This window comes from Balaenoptera borealis (genome assembly GCF_965194805.1).
Source record: "Balaenoptera borealis genome assembly, chromosome: 1".
NCBI lineage: Eukaryota > Metazoa > Chordata > Mammalia > Artiodactyla > Balaenopteridae > Balaenoptera > Balaenoptera borealis.
The window spans coordinates 93,890,905-93,917,018 of NC_138860.1; the positions used below are offsets into that span (position 1 = coordinate 93,890,905).

The following is a 26,114-nucleotide window of genomic DNA, read 5'->3' on the forward strand; positions in this document are numbered from 1 at the left end:
ATCACCAAAGATGCTGATCTCTGTGACAGAGTCCATTGTTCAAGTTTGTTTATTCAGCTATACCAATTAGTACCATACCCTGATAACTCATCTGAGCTACTGTCTTAGAGTTCCAGCTAGTCTTCCCCATCTCTCTTCTTCAGATCTTTTATATTTCTCTCTGATGATTTTCCTGGAATGTAAATCTGATTATTACATCTTGGTTGGACTTCTTCAAGGGTTTCCTGTTACTGAAAAACGAAAATCCAAAAATTAGCATGGTATACCCAGCTCTTCACAGTCTGGTTCTGGATTTTATTATTCTCTCACATTCTGATCTTTGCATGGCTTTCTCTAGGTATGTTGAAGTATTTGTTGTTCTCCAAATATGCCTCTGCAGTTAGCATAGGATAATTCTGTTCTGACTTCTCTGTGAAGCATTCCTTGGTGTTGAGGCAGATTTAGACACTGTGTTTTTTTTTAATACATCTTTATTGGCGTATAATTGCTTTACAGTGTTGTGTTAGTTTCTGCTGTACAACAAAGTGAATCAGCTATATGTATACATATATCCCCATATCCCCTCCCTCTTGAGCCTCCCTCCCAACCTCCCTATCCCACCCCTCTAGGTTGTCACAAAGCACCAGGCTGATCTCCCTGTGCTATGTGGCTGCTTTTCACTAGCTATCTATTTTACATTTGGTAGTGTATATATGTCCATGCCACTCTCTCACTCTGTTCCAGCTTACCCTTCCCCGTTTCCGTGTCCTCAGGTCCATTCTCTACGTCTGCATCTTTATTCCTGTCCTGCCCCTAGGATCATCAGTATCGTTTTTCTAGATTCCATATATATACGTTAGCATACGGTATTTGTTTTTCTCTTTCTGACTTCCTTCACTCTGTATGACAGACTCTAGGTCCATCCACCTCACTACAAATAACTCAATTTTGTTCCCTTTTATGGCTGAGTAATATTCCATTGTATATACGTGCCACGTCTTCTTTATCCATTCATCTGTCGATGGACACTTAGGCTGCTTCCATGTCCTGCCTATTGTAAATAGAGCTGCAATGAACACTGTGGTACATGACTCCTTTTGAATTATGGTTTTCTCAGGGTATATGCCCAGTAGTGGGATTGCTGGGTCATATGGTAGTTATCTTTTTAGTTTTTTAAGGAATCTCCATACTGTTCTCCATAGTGGCTGTATCCATTTACATTCCCACCAACGGTGCAGGAGGGTTCCCTTTTCTCCACACCCTCTCCAGCATTTATCATTTGTAGATTTTTTGGTGATGGTCATTCTGACTGGTGTGAGATGATACCTCATTGTGGTGTTGATTTGCATTTCTCTAATGATTAGTGATGTTAAGCATCTTTTCATGTGTTTGTTGGCAGTCTGTATGTCTTCCTTGGAGAAAGGTCTGTTTAGGTCTTCTGCCCATTTTTGGATTGGTTTGTTTGTTTTTTTGATACTGAGGTACATGAGCTGTTTGTATATTCTGGAGATTAATCCTTTGTCAGTTGCTTCGTTTGAAAATATTTTCTTCTATTCTGAGGGTTGTTTTTTCATCTTTTTTATGGTTTCCTTTGCTGTGCAAAAGCTTTTAAGTTTCATTAGGTCCCATTTGTTTATTTATGTTTTTATTTCCATTTCTCTAGGAGGTGGGTCAAAAGGATCTTGCTGTGATTTACATCATAGAGTGTTCTGCCTATGTTTTCCTCTAAGAGTTTTATAGTGTCTGGTCTTACATTTAGGTCTTTAATCCATTTTGAGTTTATTTTTGTGTATGGTGTTCAGGAGTGTTCTCATTTCATTCTTTTACATGTAGCTGTCCAGTTTTCCCAGCACCACTTATTGAAGTGGCTGTCTTTTCTCCATTGTATATTCTTGCCTCCTTTATCAAAGATAAGGTGACCATATGTGTGTGGGTTTATATCTGGGCTTTCTATTGTGTTCCATTGATCTATATTTCTCTTTTTGTGCCAGTACCATACTGTCTTGATTACTGTAGCTTTGTAGTATAGTCTGAAGTCAGGGAGCCTGATTCCTCCAGCTCTGTTTTTCTTTCTCAAGATTGCTTTGACTCTTCGGGGTCTTTTGTGTTTTCATACAAATTGTAAAAAATTTTTGTTCTAGTTCTGTGAAAAATGCCATTGCTAATTTGATAGGGATCACATTGAATCTGTAGGTTGTTTTGGGTAGTATAGTCATGGTATATCTCTCCATCTGTTTGTATTGTCTTTGATTTCTTTCATCAGAGACACTGTGTTCTTATTGCAGACTATGTATGCCTCCAGTATAGCTCATTTCACAGTGTAGTATCATTTCATATTTGTGCCTATTTATTATGAAAATATGAACAATAATGGATTTTTTTTTACCCATGTATCCCTAGCATATAGAAGAAGCCCTAAAATACTTGTTGACTTAATGAGCAATTTACACAGAGGTAATAAAACTAGCAAAGAAAACCATTCTGCCTTCCTAGCAAACAAAGAACTGTAGTCTTTTACTGTCTAATTTTCACTATTTTAATATTAGCAAATCTTAACATATACCACTTTGTTGACAGAGTTAAAATAAAACTGGTGTTGGTCATATTTTTAATTGATATAACCCTTTTGGAAAAGTTTGACAATATTTACAGTCTAGAACTGAAAAATTATTTCAAGTGGTGATTGCAAAGACAAGATAAAGAATAAAGTCAGATGCAGAGTTGCACATACATTGTGACTGAAAAGACTAAGGAACTAGATATTACAATAGTAGCAATGATTTTATGTTGTTGGAACTGTTGGTGGTTTTCCCACCTTGAAAGTATTTTGTGTAATGTGGTTGTACTTTATGATTTAATATGTATACAACTTACACCAGTATTTAGATTTTTATAAAAATGCAATCCTGAATCAAAACTCTAATTTAAGAGCACTTGAACAGTTTTGAGTAATTTTTTTTGTCTTAATAGTGGCTTCACAGTGTCAGGTTAAGAGGGAAGGGGGATTGGTAGTTAAAAGTTGCTGGTAACATAGGGGGTGTGTGGCCAGCATAGAATGTTGATCATTTAAGTAAGGTTTCCAGATTGACTCATGCAGCAGTTTTTCATTTCCAAATCGTAATCGTAAATTTTCCATTAAATGTAATTGTTGTTTTTGTTTTAAAGGTATCAATTTTTAGAAGAAGCTTTTCAAAACCAGAAAGGTGCAATTGAGAATCTACTGGCTAAGCTTCTTGAGAAGAAGAATTATGTTCATTTTGCAGCTACTCAGGTGCAGAATAGGTAAGTGTGTTTCCTTAAAACCATAATTTCTGTTTAAGGATTATTAAACACGATGGGTCCAGTTTAAATTTGTTTTCCTTCTGTAGTATATTAAGCATATATAGAAAACATTCTTTTGGAGGGGTAAATGGTATGTTTGAGTTTGGATTATGATAATTGTTAATTAAAGAGAATTTAATTGCTTCAAATTGTGAATACTCTTTTAGGATACATCTTTGACTGTTTTAAAATTAATATGACTCTAGTCTTTGTCAGCCTTAGTTAAATGTAGAAAAACCAATTAATGTGTAGAGAGTTGAATTATAAAATTTTAACTAGAGACTGTGTGGAAGACAGGAGAGAGTATGAACAGTGGTGGACAAATTAATTTTCCATCTGTAAAACAAACATTAAAAACAGTACTTATCTTACTGGTATTATTATGAGAACACAGTTTCTGGCATATAGTAAACCCTCAAATTGTAGCTGTTGTTATTTTTATCAATAACACTATCAGTTTTTAAAAATCCTATTTTCGTTCATTTCTGAATAAACTAAATTTATTCATAAAGCAAGGGGGACTGGGACTTCCCTGGCTGTTCAGTGGTTAAGACTCCATGCTTCCACTGCAGGGGGCACGGGTTCGATCCCTGGTGGGGGAACTAAGATCCTGCATGCCGCAAAGTGGGACTAAGTTCTATAGTGAGTAGGTTAAGAAGATTAGGACTCTTAAAGGAGTCCTTAAAGACAAACACTTGGAGCTGGCATAATTAAAACCCATATATGTTCCTAGAGGTATGAATAGGGTTGATATGTATTTATTCTTCAGATTCACAAATATTGAGACTTCTAGAATATTTAAATTAATTTATGATGATTTAAAATGACACATAGTAAATACTCAAAAAGTATTGAAGATGAATGAATGAATAGTACATTGTATATTATTGATACATTAGAAAATAGTACATTAGACATTAGTAAGAATTTATAACTTTCATCTTAAAAAGTGATACCAGAGGAAAATAAAGGCTCCTCAAGAGGTTGTAGATAATATGTAAATATATAGATATACACTAGTCATGGTTAGTTCTCGTGGATATGTCAGGATGTTTTTTATATTGCTGATATATTGTAGATGATATTGGAGAGGATAACTGTCTTCTCATAAATTACAGATGGATGTTCTTTCCAGAGAAAGGGTAGTGAGATAACTCATATGGCAATCCCATATTTTTATACATATATTTTGTATATATGTTCCTGAATCTGTGTAGAGAAGTGAAGTTTATGTATTACAAGACTGAGAAGGGTTGGGGAGATTATTTCATCTCCAGAAAGCTTAAAAAAAAAAAAAAAGTATTAAAGTAATAAAATGTCTATACTTCTCCTGTTAGACAGATTCTTCGATGACCTTTCTCCATTCTTTAATGTACCTTCATTTTTTTTGCTGCCTTCACAATTGAACATATATTATACATGCTTAAATCCAGGGGAGTTTGACTCTGCTTTCAGCATGCTTAATGGTTTCAACCTTTGGCTGAATCGTTTTAAGGTCGTGTGTTCTTACCACTAGTGATCAGCATTCTCATTTTTAAAAATGTCTTCCACTCATTTTAATAAGATAAGGACAAAATTGAGTAAAATTTTTAAATCAGTGCCTGAAGCACAAAGGAGGGAAAACTACATTTTTGACCCGGTGTATTCAAGTTATTCAAATTTGAATTTGGTAAATGAAAGGCAGTTTTAGCAGTTGAAAGTGTCAGTTATAGTTTGTACAGAAGTAGAATGTATAAAAGTTTAAGATTACCATCTTATGATTGTTTGTTAACATTATATGTATTTATACTAGTAGAATTCTTCTCTTCCTATTTTATAAATAGCAAGGTATTGGCTATTTCATATTTACAACCAAAACTTTCATAACTACATGGGAGCTTATACCTGTTTCTAAAACATCTAACAGCTGTTTTTAAAAAAGGAATGAAAATGTTTTATTCCCTTAACCATATACAGTAGGAAATCATTTTGAGAAGAACCTATGGAAGGGGTGTATCTGAATTCACATTTGAAGTAGTTTTAGTGAAACTAAATGCGTCTAAGCTTCCTCTTGTTTCAAAAGATAATAATAGTATTGGTTGCAGCATTTTTTTTTGCACATTGGTTCTGTTTAATCTTAATGCTTCTCAAGAACAATGTGCCATATTTGACACTAACCAGCAATCACTGATGTCAGTTGTTTGTGTATCACATTCATGTCATAGAAACTAAAGGAGATTACCATCTAGATTAATAAACTGTCCTTTATGAACTTAATTTAAAATTAATAAATATTTAATCCATTCTTTGTCTACATACATACCTTGTTTGGACCAAACTGAGTGGTCAGGTCTGCCAAAATATAAGTTGTACATTTGACAAAGGTTTAATTTTACTCGGTTAAGTGCCCAGTTGGATGAATTTCTGTAACAGTTGGTAATTCAGAGACATAGGATAAGTCTATAACCTAATGATGCATTTCTCTTATTCAGGATAAAAGAAGTAAATGAGACTAACAAACGAGTAGAACAGGAAATTAAAGTGGCCATTTTCACCCTAATCAATGAAATTAATAAGAAAGGAAAATCTCTGTTACAGCAGCTAGAGGTATGGTTCAAAGCCAAAATAAAACAAAAACTGCTTCTCTTGCTCTTTAGCTGTTTCTAATGTTTATTGAAAGCTCTTTTAGATTGGTTGGGGGTGGGTATGAAAGTAAAGTCAATTAAAAAAATTTTTTTGTGTGTTTTTTGTTGGAAAATAGGCCTTTTTCAAGTTAGTTACTTTGCAGCCCAATTTAACACTTTAGATGTATCAATTAGGAGATAGTGTTGTTCTCTTAGGAATGAAAGAATTATTACTAAAATGTGATATAAATGAAGACAAAGCTGACCTGCCACATTCCCTCTTCTCCTCCCCACAGGATAGGTCCTCAATTTAACTTTTACATATGAATGTATATTGGGAGTCTTACTGACTCATGTGTGTTCTTCACTTTATTTTTTAAATGTTCCATAGTTTTGCTAAAAATGTTGCTCATTTTGAAACTTAAACTTTAAATTTACTCATAATTTTGTTATATTAGGTCTTTGTGTTGTATATTGAGATTAATATGTGAATGTAAATTTCTAGATGAGAATCCAGTCAATTTGTGAAATCTAAATTAAGTATTAATCAAAGACTCTACTGACCATAGTTGGCTGGTTCTCAAAATTTTGTGCTTTTAAGTTGGCTTCGATGATACGGGGTTACGTTTAAAGCACCATTGAATAGTAACAATTTAAATTACATGAATATTTGATTATTTAACATTTAATTACTATTAATCTCAAATTTTTCATAGGAGATTTTTTTTCTGTTCCATTCCTTCATAGAAAATTGTTGAAATACTAGACACAGTTATATATAAATAAAATAAATGTCAACAGAGAATTATTTCTGAATTTCTGTCTTTTGAAATACATCTTGCCATTGAGACACAATTGTGAAATTAAAAGTACTCTCACACATATTGTTAAATTTTGAGGTCTCTTGCTACTGTTGTATATCCAGCCGAGTTGCAGTTAACCCTAATAGATTTTTGTTTTCAGAAGGACCTTGTAAATGGAGAGCATGAGCAAGCAATTATTTTTGATACCTTTTAATTTACAGTAAATACATTTTAATTATAGGTCTAAAGTAATGTTCTGAAACCATTTCAAGAACTTTTGAATTAAAAGATGCCTCTTAATGCTAAAATATACACAAATACCTACTGATAAATCTGCCACATATTTCTAACATGCTAATGATTTAAGCAGTAGATGTTTTCTAGTGCACTGTGTTTCTAAACTTTGTAAGATAGAGGTTTTCCTATAAGCTTTATAAAAGGGATGATTTCCAGGGAAGTTGTAAATGAAACTTCTGTCATTTGAATATTTTTATCCATTGATTTACATTATAAAATGAGTAACTTATTTCCTTAGGGAAAAAATTGTTCAGTAAACCCAGTTGAGTCAGTTTTGTAAGAAAGTGGTTAAGAATGAAGAGGCAAGTTGTTCAGTATGCTGAATGTCAAAGGACATAGGATATCACCTGTCCCTTCTGGGAATTTTTGTTCCCAGAAAGCAGTTTATTTTTCCTTTGCAGCACTTTCCTTCCACCCTCGCTTACTCCCTTGTTCTTTATGAACTTTTGTCATATAAGAAGCTTCCCTAGCTCTACTCTTAGAGCTCTGGAATTCATCTTTCTCCTTTTGTCTTAAATGTTGAAAATAAGAGATTTTAACTCCAGCCTCATGCCATGCACCACAGAATTTTCTTTGGCCTGAGAAGTGTGTTAAGATCATATAAAATTATTTCTAAAGGTCAGCTCATATGTCATAGGCTCTATATATTAGATTAGCCTAATAGACACTATTTTTAACAAAGGCTCTTCATCTTCTGAAGGAAAGGGGAGATATCACTAACATTAATTTCTGTATGTGGAATGTCTACTTTGGACTATAGAACTAACTTTTGGTCCCACTTTTGTTAGTGACTTTTTCCTTGATCATAGACTCATTAAATAATGAACTTATTAAGTTATCCCATTTTTAAAAAGAAATACAGGTATTGTGTTCACTTGCAATAGAAATTATGAGTTGATTTTTTTATACAGAATTCTTCAGTGAACCTCTTGTTCTGTTTCAGAATGTTACAAAAGAAAGACAGATGAAGTTACTACAGCAACAGAACGACATCACAGGCCTTTCCCGGCAGGTGAAGCATGTTATGAACTTTACAAACTGGGCAATTGCTAGTGGTAGCAGCACGGCACTACTGTACAGCAAGCGACTGGTGAGACACATAGTATCTTATTTTTCTTTAAATTGACTTTATTAAGATATTATTTACATTCAGTGAACTGCACCTGTTTAAAGTATAGACTTTGAATTTTAGTAAAAGTTATCACCATCACATCAAAATACAGAAAATTTCCGTCACCCACAAAAGTTTTCTTATTTTTCTCTATCCCTGGCCTTGGGCAACCATTAGTCTGATTTCTCTCATTTTCTAGAATTTCATATAAATGGAATCATACAGTAAGTCTTGAGTCAATCATAGGTTTTGGAGCTACCTAGTAGTATAATGTAGTTTATCACCAGAAATGGCAGAAGTTCAAGCATGTGCCTTCGATTGCTAATATCGTTTTTTAAACACTGATACTATCTCATCTGAGATGGACACTGTGGGGCTACATGAGCTTTCATGTCTTTATCTTGTATGTTTTCTCAAGTGATATTTAATTTTAAGACTAATGTGAATTTTTTCCCTTTTAGATTACTTTTCAATTGCGCCATATTTTGAAAGCACGGTGTGATCCTGTCCCTGCTGCTAATGGAGCAATACGTTTCCATTGTGATCCCACCTTCTGGGCAAAGAACGTAGTCAATTTAGGTGAGAAATAATTCGTTTTATGGCTATAACTTGGAACACTGAATTAGGAGGAGAAAGTATCTACAACAAATTTTAGATACTTAAAGTTTTTAAACTTCATTCTAACATGTAAACTTTTTGGAAAATATGTTCTTCATTGGAAACTTACTTCAGCTATGTTCATTACATCTTTAAGAATGTTGAGGGTCTCCTCTGTATAGTTTTTTAAATTATGTATCATTTCTAACTTTTTCCCCACATCTTTTAAAATTGATATTGACTGTTAAATATGAGAAACTTACCAAATGGGTCTTTAGTCTTTGGAAGAATTTCTTACATGCTTAGTAGCTTATGTATTAATTGTACAAAATTGCCCACTTGAGGAGGACCTCCATCCAGTATGCTGGTGTGTCCGAATGCCATGTTCTGAGGAATGTTTGAAAGATAAGAGCAGCTCTTTTCACATGGAAGACAAATGGTCTTTGCATTTGTTACTCCACAGTGTGGACCTAAGGGCCTTAGGTGAAAGTTACAGATAGGCATACAAAACCAGCTCAATTTAAAGTAAAACAAAACCTCCCAAAACTAACCAACAATTAGAGCTGTCTACAGATTGATTAAACTCATTTTCAGAATACTCCAAGTCCTCACCATTGGAAGCTGTAAAAGCAGAGGTGGGTGGCCTTTTGTAAAAAAATGTAATCTTTGTGTATATTCGTTTGGCTATACCTTTAGATCAGGCATCGGCAAACTATTTTTGTGTGACGTGGTACCTAAGTTTGGTTTTTACGTTTTAAAGGGTTGTAAAAGCAAACAAGTTAAAAACAAAGAGTATATGACAGATTTTATGTGGCCTGCAAAGCCTAAAGTATCTAGCTTCTTACAGGAAAAAGGTTTGCGAACTCTACCTTAGACCAAACCTTACTAAAATTTGCCTTCTATCTCTAGAAAGTACCTGGCTCTGTAAAAAGGAAGGAGAATTTGTCATCTCCAAGGGTATAAGTAGTTTAAAACATTCAACATTTCCACAGAAGACAGTTTTGTAGCAATATAGTACTCTGCCCTGCACATTTTGACCATCCAAAGGCAGGTGGAATCAGTATTAGCAATCTTGAGTATCCTTGAATCTTCTCAGGGGAGAGATGATTTAGACTGCCTAGATGGGCCTCCTCTAATACTGTCTCTTTCAGCTCTTTAATTTTCTGTACATCTGTGTCAAAAATAAGGGCAGATAATATATTATTCTGAGTAATCAAAAGTCAGTTAATTGGCTTTGGACTATATTAGGTTTCTGATCTTCATCATCTTTAAACCTAGCTCCCATCCCTGCTGTTCTGTTGGAAAATTTGAGTGGTGATAGTTGTCAGAGGAAAGAGGAAAATATAATGATTAACCCACAAAGTAGATGTTAGTTGATTACATGCAAATTATTCTCATTTTTTAAATCCTTCAGGTAATCTAGTAATAGAGAGTAAACCAACTCCTGGTTATACTCCTAATGTTGTAGTTGGGCAAGTTCCGCCAGGGACAAACCACATTAGTAAAACCCCTGGACAGATTAACTTAGCACAGCTTCGACTCCAGCACATGCAACAACAAGTGTATGCACAGAAACATCAGCAGTTGCAGCAGATGAGGATGCAGCAGCCACCTGCACCTGTACCAACAACAACAGCAACAACACAGCAGCACCCTAGACAAGCAGCCCCTCAGATGTTACAACAACAGGCGAGTATTATTATATCACTGCACTATTGATACAAATTATGAAGACCTCGAGACTACACTCTGTCCTATATAGATGAGTTACACATTTCAAAGTTACTGATGGGGACAGAGCTCAAAGGTCAGTTTAAACATTTGCCCTTGGGTATGGCAGGGATGTGGGGGAGGTGTGAGGAAGGACAAGAAGTAAATACTTATGATGGGAAACAAAATTAACTCACTAGTACTGTGGAGGTATACACGTTTTTATCCCTCTATACCAGATCTTTTTTGTTTAAACGTGGTTTTGGGCCAAAGAGCCATGTTGTTTCCTCCTGAGATCTGACACGTTCTTTAGGCTTTTGTTCAAATCATTCCCATCCCTGTATCTTTCCTGCTCTCTCCCATCCAAATCAAAACTATTAATCCAGGGTTGATTAAGTTAATGCTGATAGGCTTTAAAACACACATATACTGAGAGAAGGAGATTGGGGCAAGAGATGAGGAAAATGACTTACACTTTTTACTTTATGCCCTTCTATCCTGACAAAATTATTCTTATCATAACGTTTTATAATTGAAAGATAAATTTATAAATATTATTACATAAATGCAATTTCTGCCTTTTGCAGCCTCCAAGATTGATCAGTGTGCAAGCAATGCAAAGAGGCAACATGAACTGTGGAGCTTTCCAAGCCCATCAGATGAGATTGGCTCAGAATGCTGCCCGAATACCAGGGATACCCAGGCACAGTGGCCCTCAGTATTCCATGATGCAGCCACACCTCCAAAGACAAGTATGCCTAGAGTTCCATTTGTAAGAATCATATAATTTTAAAACTAAAAGACAACAGTTTTCTTAATCAGTTGTGGGGTGGAGGGAGGGGTGGTCATTGATACGTTTGAGAATTTGATTAATGCTATGTATCTTCTTGTCCCAGAAAAATACACATAAAATTTTTATTAAATTTTTTTTTCACATCTTTATTGGATAATTGCTTTACAATGTTGTGTTAGTTTCTGCTGTACAACACAGTGAATCAGCTATATGTATACATATATCTCCATATCCCGTCCTCTTGAGCCTCCCTCCCACCCTTCCTATCCCACCCTTCTAGGTCGTCACAAAGCACTGAGCTGATCTCCCTGTGCTATGCAGCAGCTTCCCACTAGCCATCCATTTTGCATGTGGTAGTGTATATATGTCAGTGCTACTCTCTCACTTCATCCCAGCTTCCCACCCCCAACCCTGCCGTGTCCTCAGGTCCATTCTCTACATCTGCATCTTTATTCCTGCCCTGCCACTAGGTTCGTCAGTACCGTTTTTTTAGGTTCCATATGTATGTGTTAGCATATGCTATTTGTTTTTCTCTTTCTGACTTACTTCACTCTGTACAACAGACTCATACAGACTTCATCCACCTCACTACAAATAACTCAATTTCATTCCTTTTTATGGCTGAGTAATATTCCATTGTATGTGTGTGCCACATCTTCTTTATCTATTCATCTGTCGATGGACATTTAGGTTGCTTCCATGTCCTGGCTATTGTAAATAGTGCTGCAGTGAACATTGTGGTACATGACTCTTTTTGAATTATGGTTTTCTCAGGGTATATGCCCAGTAGTGGGATTGCTGGGTCATATGGTAATTCTATTTTTAGTTTTTTAAGGAACCTCCCTACTCTTCTCCATAGTGGCTGTATCTCTTTACATTCCCACCAACAGTACAGGAGGGTTCCCTTTTCTCCACACCCTTTCCAGCATTTATTGTTTGTAGATTTTTTGATGATGGCCATTCTGACCAGTGTGAGGTGATACCTCATTGTGGTTTTGATTGGCATTTCTCTAATGATTAGTGATGTTGAGCATCTTTTCATGTGTTTGTTGGCAATCCGTATGTCTTCTTAGGAGAAATGTCTAAATTTTTATTAAATTTTAACAGTTTCTTTGATGTCATTAAACCCATTGTATACTTTGGGTTGAGAATCTCTGATCTAGTCCAACCAATTCATTTTACAGAAGTGAAAAACAAAGGAGCTTGTTATGTACCCACAATCATAAGAGACAATGGTAGAATTAAGATTAAAACTTTAATTTCCTAAAATTGTTCCTCTGCTCTTTTAATGTGACATTTTGACTTTTTTTTTTTTCTCTTCACTCAGTATTGTTCCTTTTAGGATAGATATACCTACTCTTAAAAATAAGTGTGTTTAGAGGCATGTTTTCTAATCTTTGCTTGAATAGTAGATTATATTTGTATAGGAGGTATGAGTATAAAATTGAGGCTACTTTTGCATAGGATTTCTAGTTACATAAAAAATAAAGGTCATTTTATAATTGTCAGAGTGATGTTTCTCAAAGCATGATTTAAAGACCATCAGAATGACTGGGGTACCATGTCTGAAACAGATTCTGAACCATATCCACTGAATCAAAATTTCCAGGAGGAGAGTACTCATAAATATGTGAACTTTTACTGACTCAGATCGATCTGCATACTGAAGTCCTAGATCAGCGATCCTTCAACTTTTTGGCCCAATTACCTCCAGAAAGACTTTTGAAAAATACACACTCCCTCACATTTGAAGGTTGACATTTAAAACTTCCATTACAAGTTTAAGTTTAAATAGTTGCAAAGGACGTACTGTTTAGCATATTGTAAATATTGACATTATAAAGTAAAACCCTTACATTTTTCTTGTAAGTGGATCCACTGGAGTCCCAAATACAGAGGCAAGTTCTTTTTTGAAAGTCAAAATTATATACTCCCTTTTCCCCATGGACTTGAATTTCTTTTCTACTTTTACAGAATTTTATCTTAATATATTTAAGATATAGATTTAAGATATTCACAAATCTGATAGACTTGTGAATCAGTTTGTTGTAATTTTCTGCTGGAAAGATGTCTGTTGCAATTTGAAAATTCTTAAATTTCCAGTTTATAATGCAGTTATTAAGCTTTAAAACTTTTTCTTTAGACCAAATTTTCATTACAGTTACTCCTATACAGTTGTTTAAACAATATATTTACATGGTTTAAGATTATTAGGAAACAAAAATAAAATTCTTTTAAATATACATTTCTTTATTAGATACATGGAGCCTTGCCCCTTCCTTCATTTATGCACGTTTGTATGTCTGTTACCTTGTAACAGTAATAGAGTAAGTCGGAATTCAACGCCGATTTTTATTACTAGTTTTTTTGTTGTTGTTGTTTTCATGTGATGCTCAGGAAACTTGTTCACAAAAATATGTATCTGGGAATTCAAAACGAGTTTTAAAATCTTTTTTTATCAGTTGACAACTTCTTCAGGTCTTTCTTTGTTTTTGTTGATCACCAAGTATCAGAACCCACTCAGAGATTATCCAGGTTTCAGAGTCAGGCACTTTGTCAGCAACTTGACACCTTTATTTTCAACTGTACCTTTGTCTGTCTCTTCAGGAGATTTTTTGTTTGTTTTGTTTTTCACCCTGGGGCAATATGCTAGATAAGATTGGGAATGAGTTAGAGATACGCTGTTTTGTATTTTGTTTTTGGAGGAGAAGGGCAGTTGTGAAAGAAGTAGTTGGAAAAAAGAACTCACAGACCATGGCACATTCATAGGTAAATTGGGTTTTCTTCAGGAAAAAAGTATATATGAAGGTCGACTATCTAGACTTTAATTTCCTTAAAAATATTCACATACCCATGTACCCCTTAGTGTACTTGGAAAGCCTTCAAGTATTACCAGGGGGCAGGTACACCCTTTGGAAAGGTGCAGAAGCTACATAATCGGATTAACCAACCATCTCAGAACATTGTCCTTAGACTTTTGGGCCCCTACAGAAATCACTGAATGTTAGAATTTTAAGTTTTTAAATACTTCAAATGATTTATATGTGTATAGTAATTTATTTCCCAAATATTTTAATCTATGTACTATCTTAAATGATCCTTATAACACTCCTCATAAAGACAGGTATCCATTTTCATTCATCATTATCCACATTTCTAAATTACCAAGATTGTGATTTGGCCTAAAATCACGTAGTATTAAGAGTCAGGAATTGATACCACGTTTCCATTTGTAAATTCCTTGTTCTTTCTACCATATCAGTTACATAATACACAATTATACAATTAATTATCTTTATTTTAAAAAGGCAGAAGTGTCAAAGTAAAATATAGGCAGAAGAGTGGCTTTCCTGGTCTGATGTTTGAAAACTTCAGGGGCTTCCAGATCATCTATTTATATATATCTTTGTTATGAAGTAAAATCATATCACCAGTCTGACAGGGTACAATTATTGGCAAGTCTATTTTTTTTCTAAATACTACACAAAAATGAATAGAAAAATGATAAGTTTGAATTTTATTTTTCCTGCATAAGTTTGAGAGGGCCTACTTCTTTGTCTCTCAGCCACAGGTATCAAACTCTGAACTTGTGTATCCTTCCTAAACTGAAACTTGTTGTCAAGGTATTGTTCATATTTGGATATCCTGGCAGATCAAGTAATGATAACATCTTTTTTCCTAACAGCACTCAAACCCAGGGCATGCTGGACCCTTTCCTGTTGTGTCGGTGCACAACAACCCAGTCAATCCAACCAGCCCTACTACAGCTACTATGGCAAATGCAAATCGAGGTCCCACCAGCCCATCTGTTACAGCAATAGAACTAATTCCCTCAGTTACCAATCCAGAAAACCTTCCGTCTCTGCCAGATATTCCACCCATACAGGTTTGTATTTAAGTTGAGTGAGAGATTTAAAACCTTGTGTTAATTAGGGACTTAGAGTATATATTTCTGGTTGTTTTTGTTTTTTTTAATTCAGGAGCAATATTTTTTTTGAAATTTCCAAAAAGTAGAGTATAAATAATTTGAATTTTAAAAAGTTCTGTGTACTAAAACTAGCACTCCTCAGTATTTTAAAGCTACAGAGTGTCAGCTTTGCTGATCTTTCTGTCATCTGCTAGCAGGCAAACTTTGTGTTAAATGAAACACTTCTGATGTAGGTTTAGATCCAGAGAGGAGGCCCAGTACCAAAATACAGTTAAATTTTTGTCAGTCTTCTGTTAGGTGCAAAAGGGATAGTCAACCCCGGGTGCAAACAGGTTGGACTGAGAAAGGAAGAGGTTGGAAGGTCTAGATATTAGGCATGTGGCGGAGGGGGAAGGGGGGGTGTATACTGAGAGAGGAAGTAATAATGAGGAGTAGAAGATGGAATGGGAAAGGCCTCTGAGCTGTTTTGTCCCTTTCACCTGTAGCGTTTTCCTGAAGAAAAATATCATTCAGTGCCTTCGGAAATTTCATAAATTCATTTGAATTAGAAGCATTTTATTTTTAAATGTAAATATAAAACTTGAAGGTTGTACTGGGTCATTTCAAGCATCGTATGAGTTATTCAGAGTCGGGTCACCATGGGAGCAAGGAGCAGTGAAATTACCAAGACACTAGGACCCATGACTCTCTACTCTTCGTTGCGGTGTGGAGGCTTCTCACTGCAGTGGCTTCTCTTGTTTCGGAGCACGGGCTCTAGGTTCACGGGCTTCAGTAGTTGGCGGCACGCGTGGGCTTCAGTAGTTGTGGCACACGGGCTTACTTGCTCTGTGGTATGTGGGATCTTCCCGGACCAGGGATCGAACACGTGTCCCCTGCCAATGCAGGCAGATTCTTAACCACTGTGCCACCAGGGAAGTCCCTGTAGTGGTGTTGAGAGTACTGGACTACTGTATAGAATGGGAAATTTGGAATATATCAATAAAAAGTAAAATTTATAAGTTGTAAGCTTATAATTTATAAACTTTCAGTTTAATGTTTGAAATCATCTCATATGATATATAATATCCCTATTTCATGGAAGAGAGTAAGGGTGGTTAGTGACTTTCTCAGTGTCACCCAGTGAATGGGTAAGTTGAAATTCAAAGCCCAGCTCCTGATTACTAAACTGAGAAAGTCCAGTTCTCTCCCCACTTCTGTCCATAGAGATAGCAAGGAGGTGGTTTGAGATCGTAGGCCTGGAAAGGTAGAGTATTAAGGGCCTTTGGGCAGCCAGAGAGAGGTAGGTACAGTATTAAAGGAGTCGTTTAAGTTTTACTAAGCACTCCATGCTGAAGTGCCTGGGCATCGAAGATAAAAAGAAACAAGACTTTGTTCCAATTCTTAAGAAACTTTCAAAGGGAAAAGAAAGGTTGCTTATGTCAAACTTAACATAATCTGCAAGGGCCACTCTCACAGAGAGCAGGTAGAGGAAGGATGGATGCTCCACATCTTTGAAAAGCTGGGCATCATAAGGGAAATGGGTCCTTATTAGATTTTCCTTGTCATCTTTTGCAGAAGAACTTTGAAATCAAGACAAGAAGCTCCAGAATATATCCCCTCCCATCTTTAGTTTTTTAAGGTGGGGTAGAAGGAGCAGAATCCATACCTTCTCTTATGAACCTCCTCTTCCTTGCAGACATAATGCCTAACCTTATTTTTATTTACTGATTTATTCAAGTATTGACTGCTTTAAAAAACTGAGATATAGTTCACATACCATAAAATCCAACTTTAAAAAATGTACTTACAATTCAGTCAGTGGTTCTTAGTATATTCACAAGATTGTGCAACTATCACCACTGTCTAATTCCAGAACATTTTCATCACCCCGAAAGAAACTACCCATTTGCAGTCCACTCTCCATTTCCCTCTTTCCCAGCCCTTGGAAATCACAAATTTACTTTGTTTTTATGGATTTGCCTATTCTGGACATTTTGTATGAATGGAATGATGCAATATGTGGCCTTTTGTGTCTGGCTTCTTTCTCTTAGCATAATGTTTATCAGGTCCAAACATGTTGAAGCATGTATCAGTACTTAATTCCTTCTTATGGCTGAATATTCCGTTCTGTGAATATACCACATTTGTTCATCCATCCATCAGTTGATGGATATTTGGGTTTCCACTTCTTGGCTACTAGGAATAATGCTGCTATGAACTTTTGTGTGTAAGTTTTTGTGAACTTGTAGGTTACCAATTCTCTATGTAAATTTCTAGAAGTGGAATTTCAGGGTCATATTGTATGTTTAAGTTTTTGAGGAACTGCCAAACTCTTTTCCACAGTGGGTGCACCATGTTACATTCCCACCAACAGTGTCAGTGTATGAGGATTTCAATTTTTCCACATCCTTGCCAACAGTCATTATTGTCACCTGCTTTTAAGAGCAATTAGAGGTGGGTACCACAAAAGTACAACCACAGTAAGAAGTAGTTAACCGTATTAATCAAAAACAGAAAAGGAAGCAAACCTATCATCTCTTGAAGAATCATCTACTTTTTCTCCTATCCTGTAGTTTCCGTGGTATAGTGAAAAGAAAAGAATCCTGGGGGAGGTTACACAGGAAGCAGACAAAGTAGCATTAACTGTGCAACGCAGACAGGAAATAAATACAAAACAATTTCAGGTATTTGTTGATATATCTTAATACTGATCGTTACAGCTATCCAGTATAGAGTAGAAGTTGATTTAAATAGAATTCTCTCAACTTGAATTATTTTTTATTTCACTCTACTATCCATCTCCAGCGGAGTTATAATATGTGGTAGTAATTTTGACCTTGAGGGGATACATGATGAACCTGAATACTTTTTGAATAGCTAAATGAATATTAGAATCTGTTCAGATTAGATTATAATTAATAGATGTCATATTCTAATGATATATTAAATTCTTTGTAAACAATTTTCCATATTTGGAAAATATGTACTTAATTTATCTGGATACTATACTGGATAATATGAAGTCTTGGGAAAACCATGTGTGTCTTTCAGATATTCACATGTAAATTTAAATGTTATAGAATACCCATTTCTGTATTGTGTTCCAAGTACTGGCTGTCTTCCATCTTTACCAATATGATAGGTAAAAATGATGTTTGGTTATTTCATTTATATTTCTTTTATTCATGTGGTTTGTTAATCTTTTCTCAGGTTCATTGATTATTTGAATTTTTTTGTGGATTGTCTTTTTCCTTTGAATTCATAGAAATTATTTATATAACACTTACCTATTCCATGCAGTTATTTAAGGATGCTTAAAAAACATTGGTTTAATGAATACGTGAATTAATATTTTTCCCGTTAGACTTCTAACTTTATTTATAGTGACTCTTCATCCATGTCTGGTGAAATATCGAGGTAAATACTTCAGCTAGCATTTCCATGTTGGTGCTGTAGTGGCATCAGGGAAGCCCTTTTATGTACTTGGCGGTTTGCCTCTTCCTAATCTTTCCACTCTTCTAGCCTTAAGGTTGTCTCTCTGGCCAGAGATATAAATCGCAGGTGGGAGAGTATAAAAGGAGTGGGAGTAGAAGTAGGTAACTTGCGACTTTCATGTCTGTTTTGTGGCCCATGTTAGGAACTGCCCCTCTTCACAAATCCTCTAGTTAACTCTAGTTGCAGCTAGGGATTTTCCTGTAGTTACAGCTTACAAGTGAATCCTTGGCCAATAGCTCTGACCACTGAGCAGGCGCAACTCCTAATATCTCTTAATCGTCCCTCTAGCTAGCCCACAGCAAACTCTCACCTTTAGCCTTTTATGTCTTTGAGATGAGATTTTTAAAGGGCTTTTCTGAGAAAGGCCTATTTACCTTTTTTAAAATTGAGTTATAATTGACATGTAACATATATTAGTTTCAGTTGTACAACATAGTAATTTGATATTTGTATACATTGCAAAATGATTATCACAATAATTCTAGTTAACATCAGTCACCATACATAGTGTAAAAATTTTGTGTGAGATGAGGACTTTGAAGATTTTCTCTCTTAGCAACTTTCAGATATACAGTAGAGTATTAATTATAGTCATCATGCTGTACATTACCTCCCCATGATTTATTTTATAACTAGAAGTTTGTACCTTTCGATCCCTTTCACCCATTTCACCCACCTACCAACTCTGACAACCACAGATCTATCTCTCTATTTACGAGCTTGATTCTATGTTTGTTTGTTTGTTTTTAAATTCCACATATAACTGAGATCATATGGTATTTGTCTTTCTCTGTCTGACTTATCTCACTTAGCTTAATGCCTTCAGGTCCATCCATATTGTCACAAGTGACAAGATTTCCTTTTTTTTTAATGTCTAATATTCCATTGTTTATTTAGATATAGCACATCTTCTTTATTCATTCATCTGTAGCTTTATCTGTTCATCTGTTGATGGACATTTAGGTTGCTTCCATAACTTTGTTATTATAAATAATGTTGCAGTGAACATGGGGGTGCATATATGTTTCAAATTTGTGTTTGGGGAACTTCCCTGGCGGCCCAGTGGGTAAGACTCTGTACGTCCACTGCAGGGGGCGTGGGTTCGATCTTTGGTCTGGGAACTAAGATCCTGCGTGCTGTGCAGTGCAGCCAGAAACATAAAATTTTTTTTTTAATTAGTGTGTTGTTTTTCTTTTTCCTTCATATAAATACCCAGGAGTGGAATTGCTGGATCATATGATAGTTCTATTTTTAATTTTTTAAGAAATTTCTATACTGTTTTCCATAGTGGATGTACCAATTTACATTACCACTACAGTGCACAAGGTTCCCTTTTCTCTACATCCTTACCAACACTTGTTATCTCTTGTCTTTTTAATAGCTATTCTAACTGGCATCAGGTGATAGCTTGTTGTGGTTTTGATTTGCATTTCCCTGATGATTAGTGATGTTGTGCACCTTTGCATGTACCTGTTGGTCATCTCTATGTCTTCTTTAGAAAAATGTCTATTCAGATTCTCTGCCCAATTTTTTTTTTTTTTTTTTTTGGCTGCGTTGGGTCTTAGTTGTGGCACACGGGGTCTTTTGTTGTGGCGCAGGTTCTTCGTTGTGGCATGCAGGTTTTCTCTCTCTAGTTGTGACGTGCGGGCTCCAGGGCACGTGGGCTCTGTACTTGTGATGCGCAGGATCCAGAGTGCCAGGGCTCTGTAGATGGCGGCATGCCCGCTCTCTCGTTGAGGTGCGTGAGCTCAGTGATTGTGTCGCGTGGGCTTAGTTGCTCCACGGCATGTGGAATCTTAGTTCCCCGACCAGGGATCGAACCTGCGTCCCCTGCAGTGGAAGGCAGATTCTTTACCACTGGACCACCAGGGAAGTCCCTCTGCCCAATTTTTGATTGGATTGTTTGGGGGGTTTTTTGTTTTCGTTTTTTTTTTTTTTTTTTTTTTTGGCTGTGCCTTGCGGCATGCAGGATCTTAGTTCCCCAGCCAGGGGTCAAATCCACACCTTCTGCAGTGGAAGCATGGAGTCTTAACCACTGGATTCCAGGGAAGTCCCTGGATTGTTTGATTTTTTTGCTATTGAGTTGTATGATTAACCCTTTATCAGATACATGATTTGTGAATATTTTCTCTCATTCAGTAAGTTTCCTTTTCATTTTGTTGATGGTTTCCTTTGCTGTGCAGAAGCTCTTTAGTTTGATGTAGTCCCACTTGTTTATTTTTGCTTTTGGAATCAGATCCAAAAGATGATTGCCAAGATCAGCGTCCAGGAGCTTACTGCCTATGTTTTCTTCTAGAAGTTATATGGTTTCAGGTCTTACATTTCAGTTCTTTAATCCATTTTGAGTTGATTTCTGTGTATGGTGTAAGATAGTAGTCTGATTCCATTCTTTTGCATGTGGCTGTCCAGTTTTCCAACTGTCCAACATTGTTTATTGAAGAGACTGTCCTTTCCCCTTTGTATATTCTTGGCTCCTTTGTCTTAAATTAACCATATAGGTGTGGGTTTATTTCTGGCCTCTTTATTTTGTTCCTTTGATCTGTATGTCTGGTTTTATGCCAACACCATACTGTTTTGATTACTGTAGCTGTGTAATATAGTTTGAAATCCTGGCCTGTGATGCCTCCAGCTTTCTTCTTTCTCAAGATTTCTTTGGCTATTTGGTTTTTTTTGTGGTTCCATAGAAATTGTAGGATTGTTCTATTTCTGTGAAAAATGCCGTTGGAATTTTGATAGGGATTGCATTGAATTTGTAGATTGCTTTGGGTACTATGAACATTTTAACAATATTAATTCTTCTAATCCATGAGCCCAGAGTATCTTTACATTTATTTGTGTCTTCTTCAGTTTCTTTTATCAGTGTTTCACAGTTTTCAGTGTAGATATCTTTGACCTCCTTGGTTAGATTTATTTCTGGGTAGTTTATGCTTTTTCATGTGATTTTAAATGGGATTGTTTTCTTTTTTTCTTTCTCTTTTTCTGTGTGTGTGTGTATGATGCACTTTATTTATTTGGCCACACCACGTGGCTTGCAGAATCTCATTTCCCTGACCAGAGGTTGAACCTGGGCCTGGTAGTGAAAGCCTGGCATCCTAACCACTAGGCCACCAGGGAACTCTCCTGGGATTGTTTTCTTAATTTCTCTTTCTGATAGTTCATTATTAGTGTATAGAAATGCAGCAGATTTTCATATATTGATTTTGTGTCTTGCAACTTTACTGAATTCATTTATTCTTACAGTTTTTTGGTGGCATCTTTAGGATTTTCTGTATATGATATCATGTCATCTGCAAATAGTGACAGTTTGATTTCTTTCTTTCCAATTTGGATGCCTTTTATTTCTTTTTCTTGTCTAATTCTCTGGCTAGGACTTCTAATACTATGTTGAATAAAAGTGGTGAGAGTGGGCATCCTTGTCTTGTTCCTGATCTTGCAGGAGAAGCTTTCACTTCTTCAGCTTTTCACTGTTAGGTGTGATGTTAGCTGTGGGCTTATCATAAATGGCCCTTATTATATTGAGGTACATTCCCTCTGTACCCACTTTGTTGATAGGGTCAACTTATATTTATGATGAAAACTATTTACTTTAGGAGAGTCTTCCCTTGCCTGTAATGTGTTGTGAGCTGCTTTATTCTGATCATTTTTATATCAATCCAATCCTACCTTGGTTTGTATCTATAGTTTTCTTCAAAGTTTCTACTTTGATGCCATTCTTTCCTGTTTTATAGCCTTGAAAATTAGTGTGATTTTGAGAGGAGAGTGAGAAGTAAATGTATATGTTCAGTTTTCTGTTTTTGTTTTTTTTTTTAAATATTTATTTATTTATTTAATTTTTGGATGCATTGGGTCTTAGTTGGGGCATGTGGGATCTTCCGTTGTGGTTCGCGGGCTTCTCTCTAGTTGTGACGCTTGGGCTCCAGAGTGCACTGGCTCAGTAGTTGCGGCACGCAGGCTCTCTAGTTGTGGCACGTGGGCTCCAGAGCTCATGGGCTCTGTAGTTGCGGTGCGCAGGCTTAGTTGCCACATGCCATGTGGGATCTTAGTTCCCCAACCAGGTGTCGAACTGGTGTCCTCTGTATTGCAAGATGGATTCTTAACCACTGGACCACTCGGGAAGTCCCCCAGTTTTCTGTTTTGAATGAGAAGTACATTTGCCTACAAAGTAATCTTGCCTCTAGTAGAAGATTAAAAGAGGCAGGTGTGGGTAAAAGTAGATCAGTAAGCAAGAAGATAAGCAGTCACTTAAGTAAGAGTAGTTTAACTATCTCTGATATGGAATAGTGTAAAATTTTTCTTAAGGTAATTTTCATAATTAAGTAGTGTTTGTTACTATTTCTTACATAAATATTTTCTCATTTCATCATCACAGTTCTTCATTGTGGGTGGGATGTTTAAAAATAGGGGACTGATATTCAAATTGGGAACCAGCTCACAGTCACAGTGCGAGCTCCTCTGGCTTTAACCTTCTGCATATAAAGTGCGAAAAAGGCTCAGTTTTCCTGTTGACTGCTGGCTTTTTTGTGTGTAATAAGGGAACTTATATCCCAGGCTAAAGGCTTTCTGTTGAGTATACAGACATTTCAAAGCTTTTAAATTAGGTACTGACATGATTCGATACCTGTTTAGTTGAATGATTCTGGCAGGACCATGGATATTGATACTAGGGGCAGGATGCTGAAAACAGGATCCTGCATCAACCTTGAAGAAAGGCAAAAATGTAAGAGTGTGTCAGAGGTATTTTCATAGTAAAACACAAAGGATTTAGTGGGTTATTGGGTTTTGTCTTGAGCTCCCAATCATTTATTGAAGCATATTAATTATAGCTGTATTCACATAAACTATATACTATTTGGGTCCTCGAGGGAGCATAAGGAAGCAACAGTTAAGCCAAGTTTGATATAAGGTAATCTGTTCATTAGTAAACTGTGAGCATAAATGATTATACTAATGAAATTAATAACTTCTCCTCTGCTTTAATCAAAGCAAATTTATCTTTTTGTTCTTTTTCTTTAGTTGGAAGATGCTGGTTCAAGTAGTTTAGATAATCTACTAAGTAGATACATCTCAGGCAGTCACCTACCCCCACAGCCCACAAGCACCATGAATCCCTCCCCAGGACCCTCTGCCCTATCACCAGGATCATCAGGTAAAGTCAACTGAGGTACTGTCTCATTTCTTCAACACCTTAAAAAAGTATCTCTCAGTATATGTATTAGGGTTCTCCAGAGAAATGGCACCAATAGGAGAGGGGTGTGTGTGGAGAGAGAGAGAGGAGACAGAGGTTAAGGAATTAATTGGTCCACTTGATTGTTAGGGCTGGCAAGTCTGAAACCTGCAGGGCAGTTAGCAGAGTGGAGACACAGGGAAGAATTGATGCTAGTCTTGAATCGAGGCAAAATTCCTTCTTGCTCTCGGGACCTCAGTCTTTTCTCTTAAGGTCTTCAACTAATTAGAGGCCCATCCTCATTATGTTTTACTCAGAGTCTACTGATTTAAATGTCAGTGACATCTAAAAAATACCATTGCAGCAGCATGTGGATGCTGCTGGCCAAACAACTGGGTACCATACTCTAGCCAAGTTGAGACATAAACTTAACCATCACAGTAACATTTTTTTATTCCTGATTGTTCTAATTATTTTTCTTTCAATACTGTGGGCAAGCTTCAGCGAACTGAAATAATAATATATATCTGTAGTGTACACTGTTCAGAGCTCTAATGTACCCCTCCCTCAACCCCCAGTTGTATTCATGTTTTTGCTGGATTTGTAGATGAATTTAATTTCTGTGTCTTCTATTTTACAATACAGGTTGTCAGTTGAAGAATTCTTTGGTTTAAATCCAAGTTTAAAACACTTTGTTAAATAATGAAAAAATTGAAAATTTGTTTAAAAAGCAAGAATTGAGGAAGGGCAAGTGAATTTTCAATTTGCAGTTAAAAACTTAAAATTTACTGGCAACTATTAAAATGTGACTAATCAGGTCCTGAGCTATAGATCTCTTCCAAAATCCCAGTTTTATTAACCCTATTACATGAATGAGTGATTAAAGCATCTCCAAATAGATTGACAGTGCAGAAGTGGTTATGGGATATATTCATGGTTTCTTACTGAAACATACCACCTCATTATTTCTACAGTAAGAGTAGTTCAACTCTAAATGTGGGTTTTTCATGAGATGCATCATTAATACATTTTTTGCATCGTATTATTTTTGAGGTTTAATATAAGTATTCCAGGACTTTTAAAAGGAAGAATAATTAATAGGAATCTAGGTAAGATATTTACCAAATGCGTGGGATGGCAAATAGCTTTCTCTTGATACGGTAGTTTCCGTTGATTGAATAGTGTTGCTCTGAGAGGATTCTGAGAATGGTATCTGGGCTCAGCTGAGAGAAACTGATTGATAGCTGCCAACAATAACACATGAAATCCTTGACTTAGAGACTAAGACAAGGGCTGATTTTCCAGGAATTGCTGAATTGCCTTATGATGATACTTGAATTCTGTAATTAGTAGGTAGAATTCTGGATTTTCTTACCTGCATAGTTATTCATTTTGACTTATTATTTTTCAGGTTTATCCAATTCTCACACACCTGTGAGACCCCCTAGTACTTCTAGTACTGGTAGTCGAGGCAGGTGAGTATTTACATTATTAATAGCTTTATTTTTTCTTTTTATCGAGAAAAATTTCAAATACGTATTCTAAAAAGTAGACTATTATAATGAACTCCCGTATACTTTTCACCCATCTTCAACAATGATCAAGTTATGGCCAGTCTTATTTCTTCTATACTCCTACCCATTCCCCCCATTCTAAATTATTTTGAGATAAATCTCAGACATTTTATCATTTTACTTGTGATTGTTTCAGTATATATCACTTAAAGGTAAGGATTTAAAAGTTTTATAACTATGGAACCATTATCACACCTAAAAAAAAAATTTAATAGCTAACTCTCTAACATCAGTAGAGCTCTAGTTAATGTTCAAATTTCCCAGTTTTTCTCATAAATGCTTTTTTTTTTTGTTTCTTTGAATCAGATTCAGATAGGCGCTGCTATACATTGCCATCAACACATATGTTGAGGTCAAACTCAGTGTATTTGTTGAAGAAATGTATTGTTTTTCTTACAGAGTTTTCCTCATTTCCCCATCTTGTCATTTAAATACACTACCTTCTGTTTTTTTCTCTATATTGGTATTTAGATCAGGAGGTTTGATTAGATTCAGGTTTGATTTGAGGGAAAGGGGTAGGGAGAATACTTCATTGTGGTGATGTGTACTTCTTTCAGGGTCACAAAATGGTCACTTTTGTTGATTTTTTTTGTGATAGCACCCATTAATGATCATTGCCTTAGCTCTTTTTTTTTTTTTTTTTTTTACTAGTTTAAAAATGATATTTTAATTATGGTATCATACCTTCTTTGTTTATTAGTTTAGAATACTTCTGTAAAGAGAAATTTTCTGCCATCAGCTATTTGATTATGGGAAAGGC

General features: G+C 35.8%; 1 protein-coding gene across 5 annotated transcripts in view; it reads left to right on the top strand.

The window, feature by feature from the left end:
• Positions 1-26,114, top strand: part of TRIM33 (tripartite motif containing 33) — a 155,245-nt gene that overhangs the window by 113,074 nt on the left and 16,057 nt on the right. For 4 of the 5 annotated variants that reach the window (XM_082368903.1, XM_082368902.1, XM_082368901.1 and 1 more), the window contains exons 5-13: positions 3,145-3,261; positions 5,772-5,886; positions 7,947-8,093; positions 8,576-8,693; positions 10,126-10,400; positions 11,009-11,173; positions 14,900-15,100; positions 23,630-23,762; positions 25,192-25,255. In XM_082368903.1, the coding sequence (XP_082225029.1) occupies positions 3,145-3,261; positions 5,772-5,886; positions 7,947-8,093; positions 8,576-8,693; positions 10,126-10,400; positions 11,009-11,173; positions 14,900-15,100; positions 23,630-23,762; positions 25,192-25,255 (1,335 nt within the window). The remainder of the gene's footprint in view (positions 1-3,144; positions 3,262-5,771; positions 5,887-7,946; positions 8,094-8,575; positions 8,694-10,125; positions 10,401-11,008; positions 11,174-14,899; positions 15,101-23,629; positions 23,763-25,191; positions 25,256-26,114) is intronic. The other variant, XM_082368905.1, reaches the window with a different exon arrangement.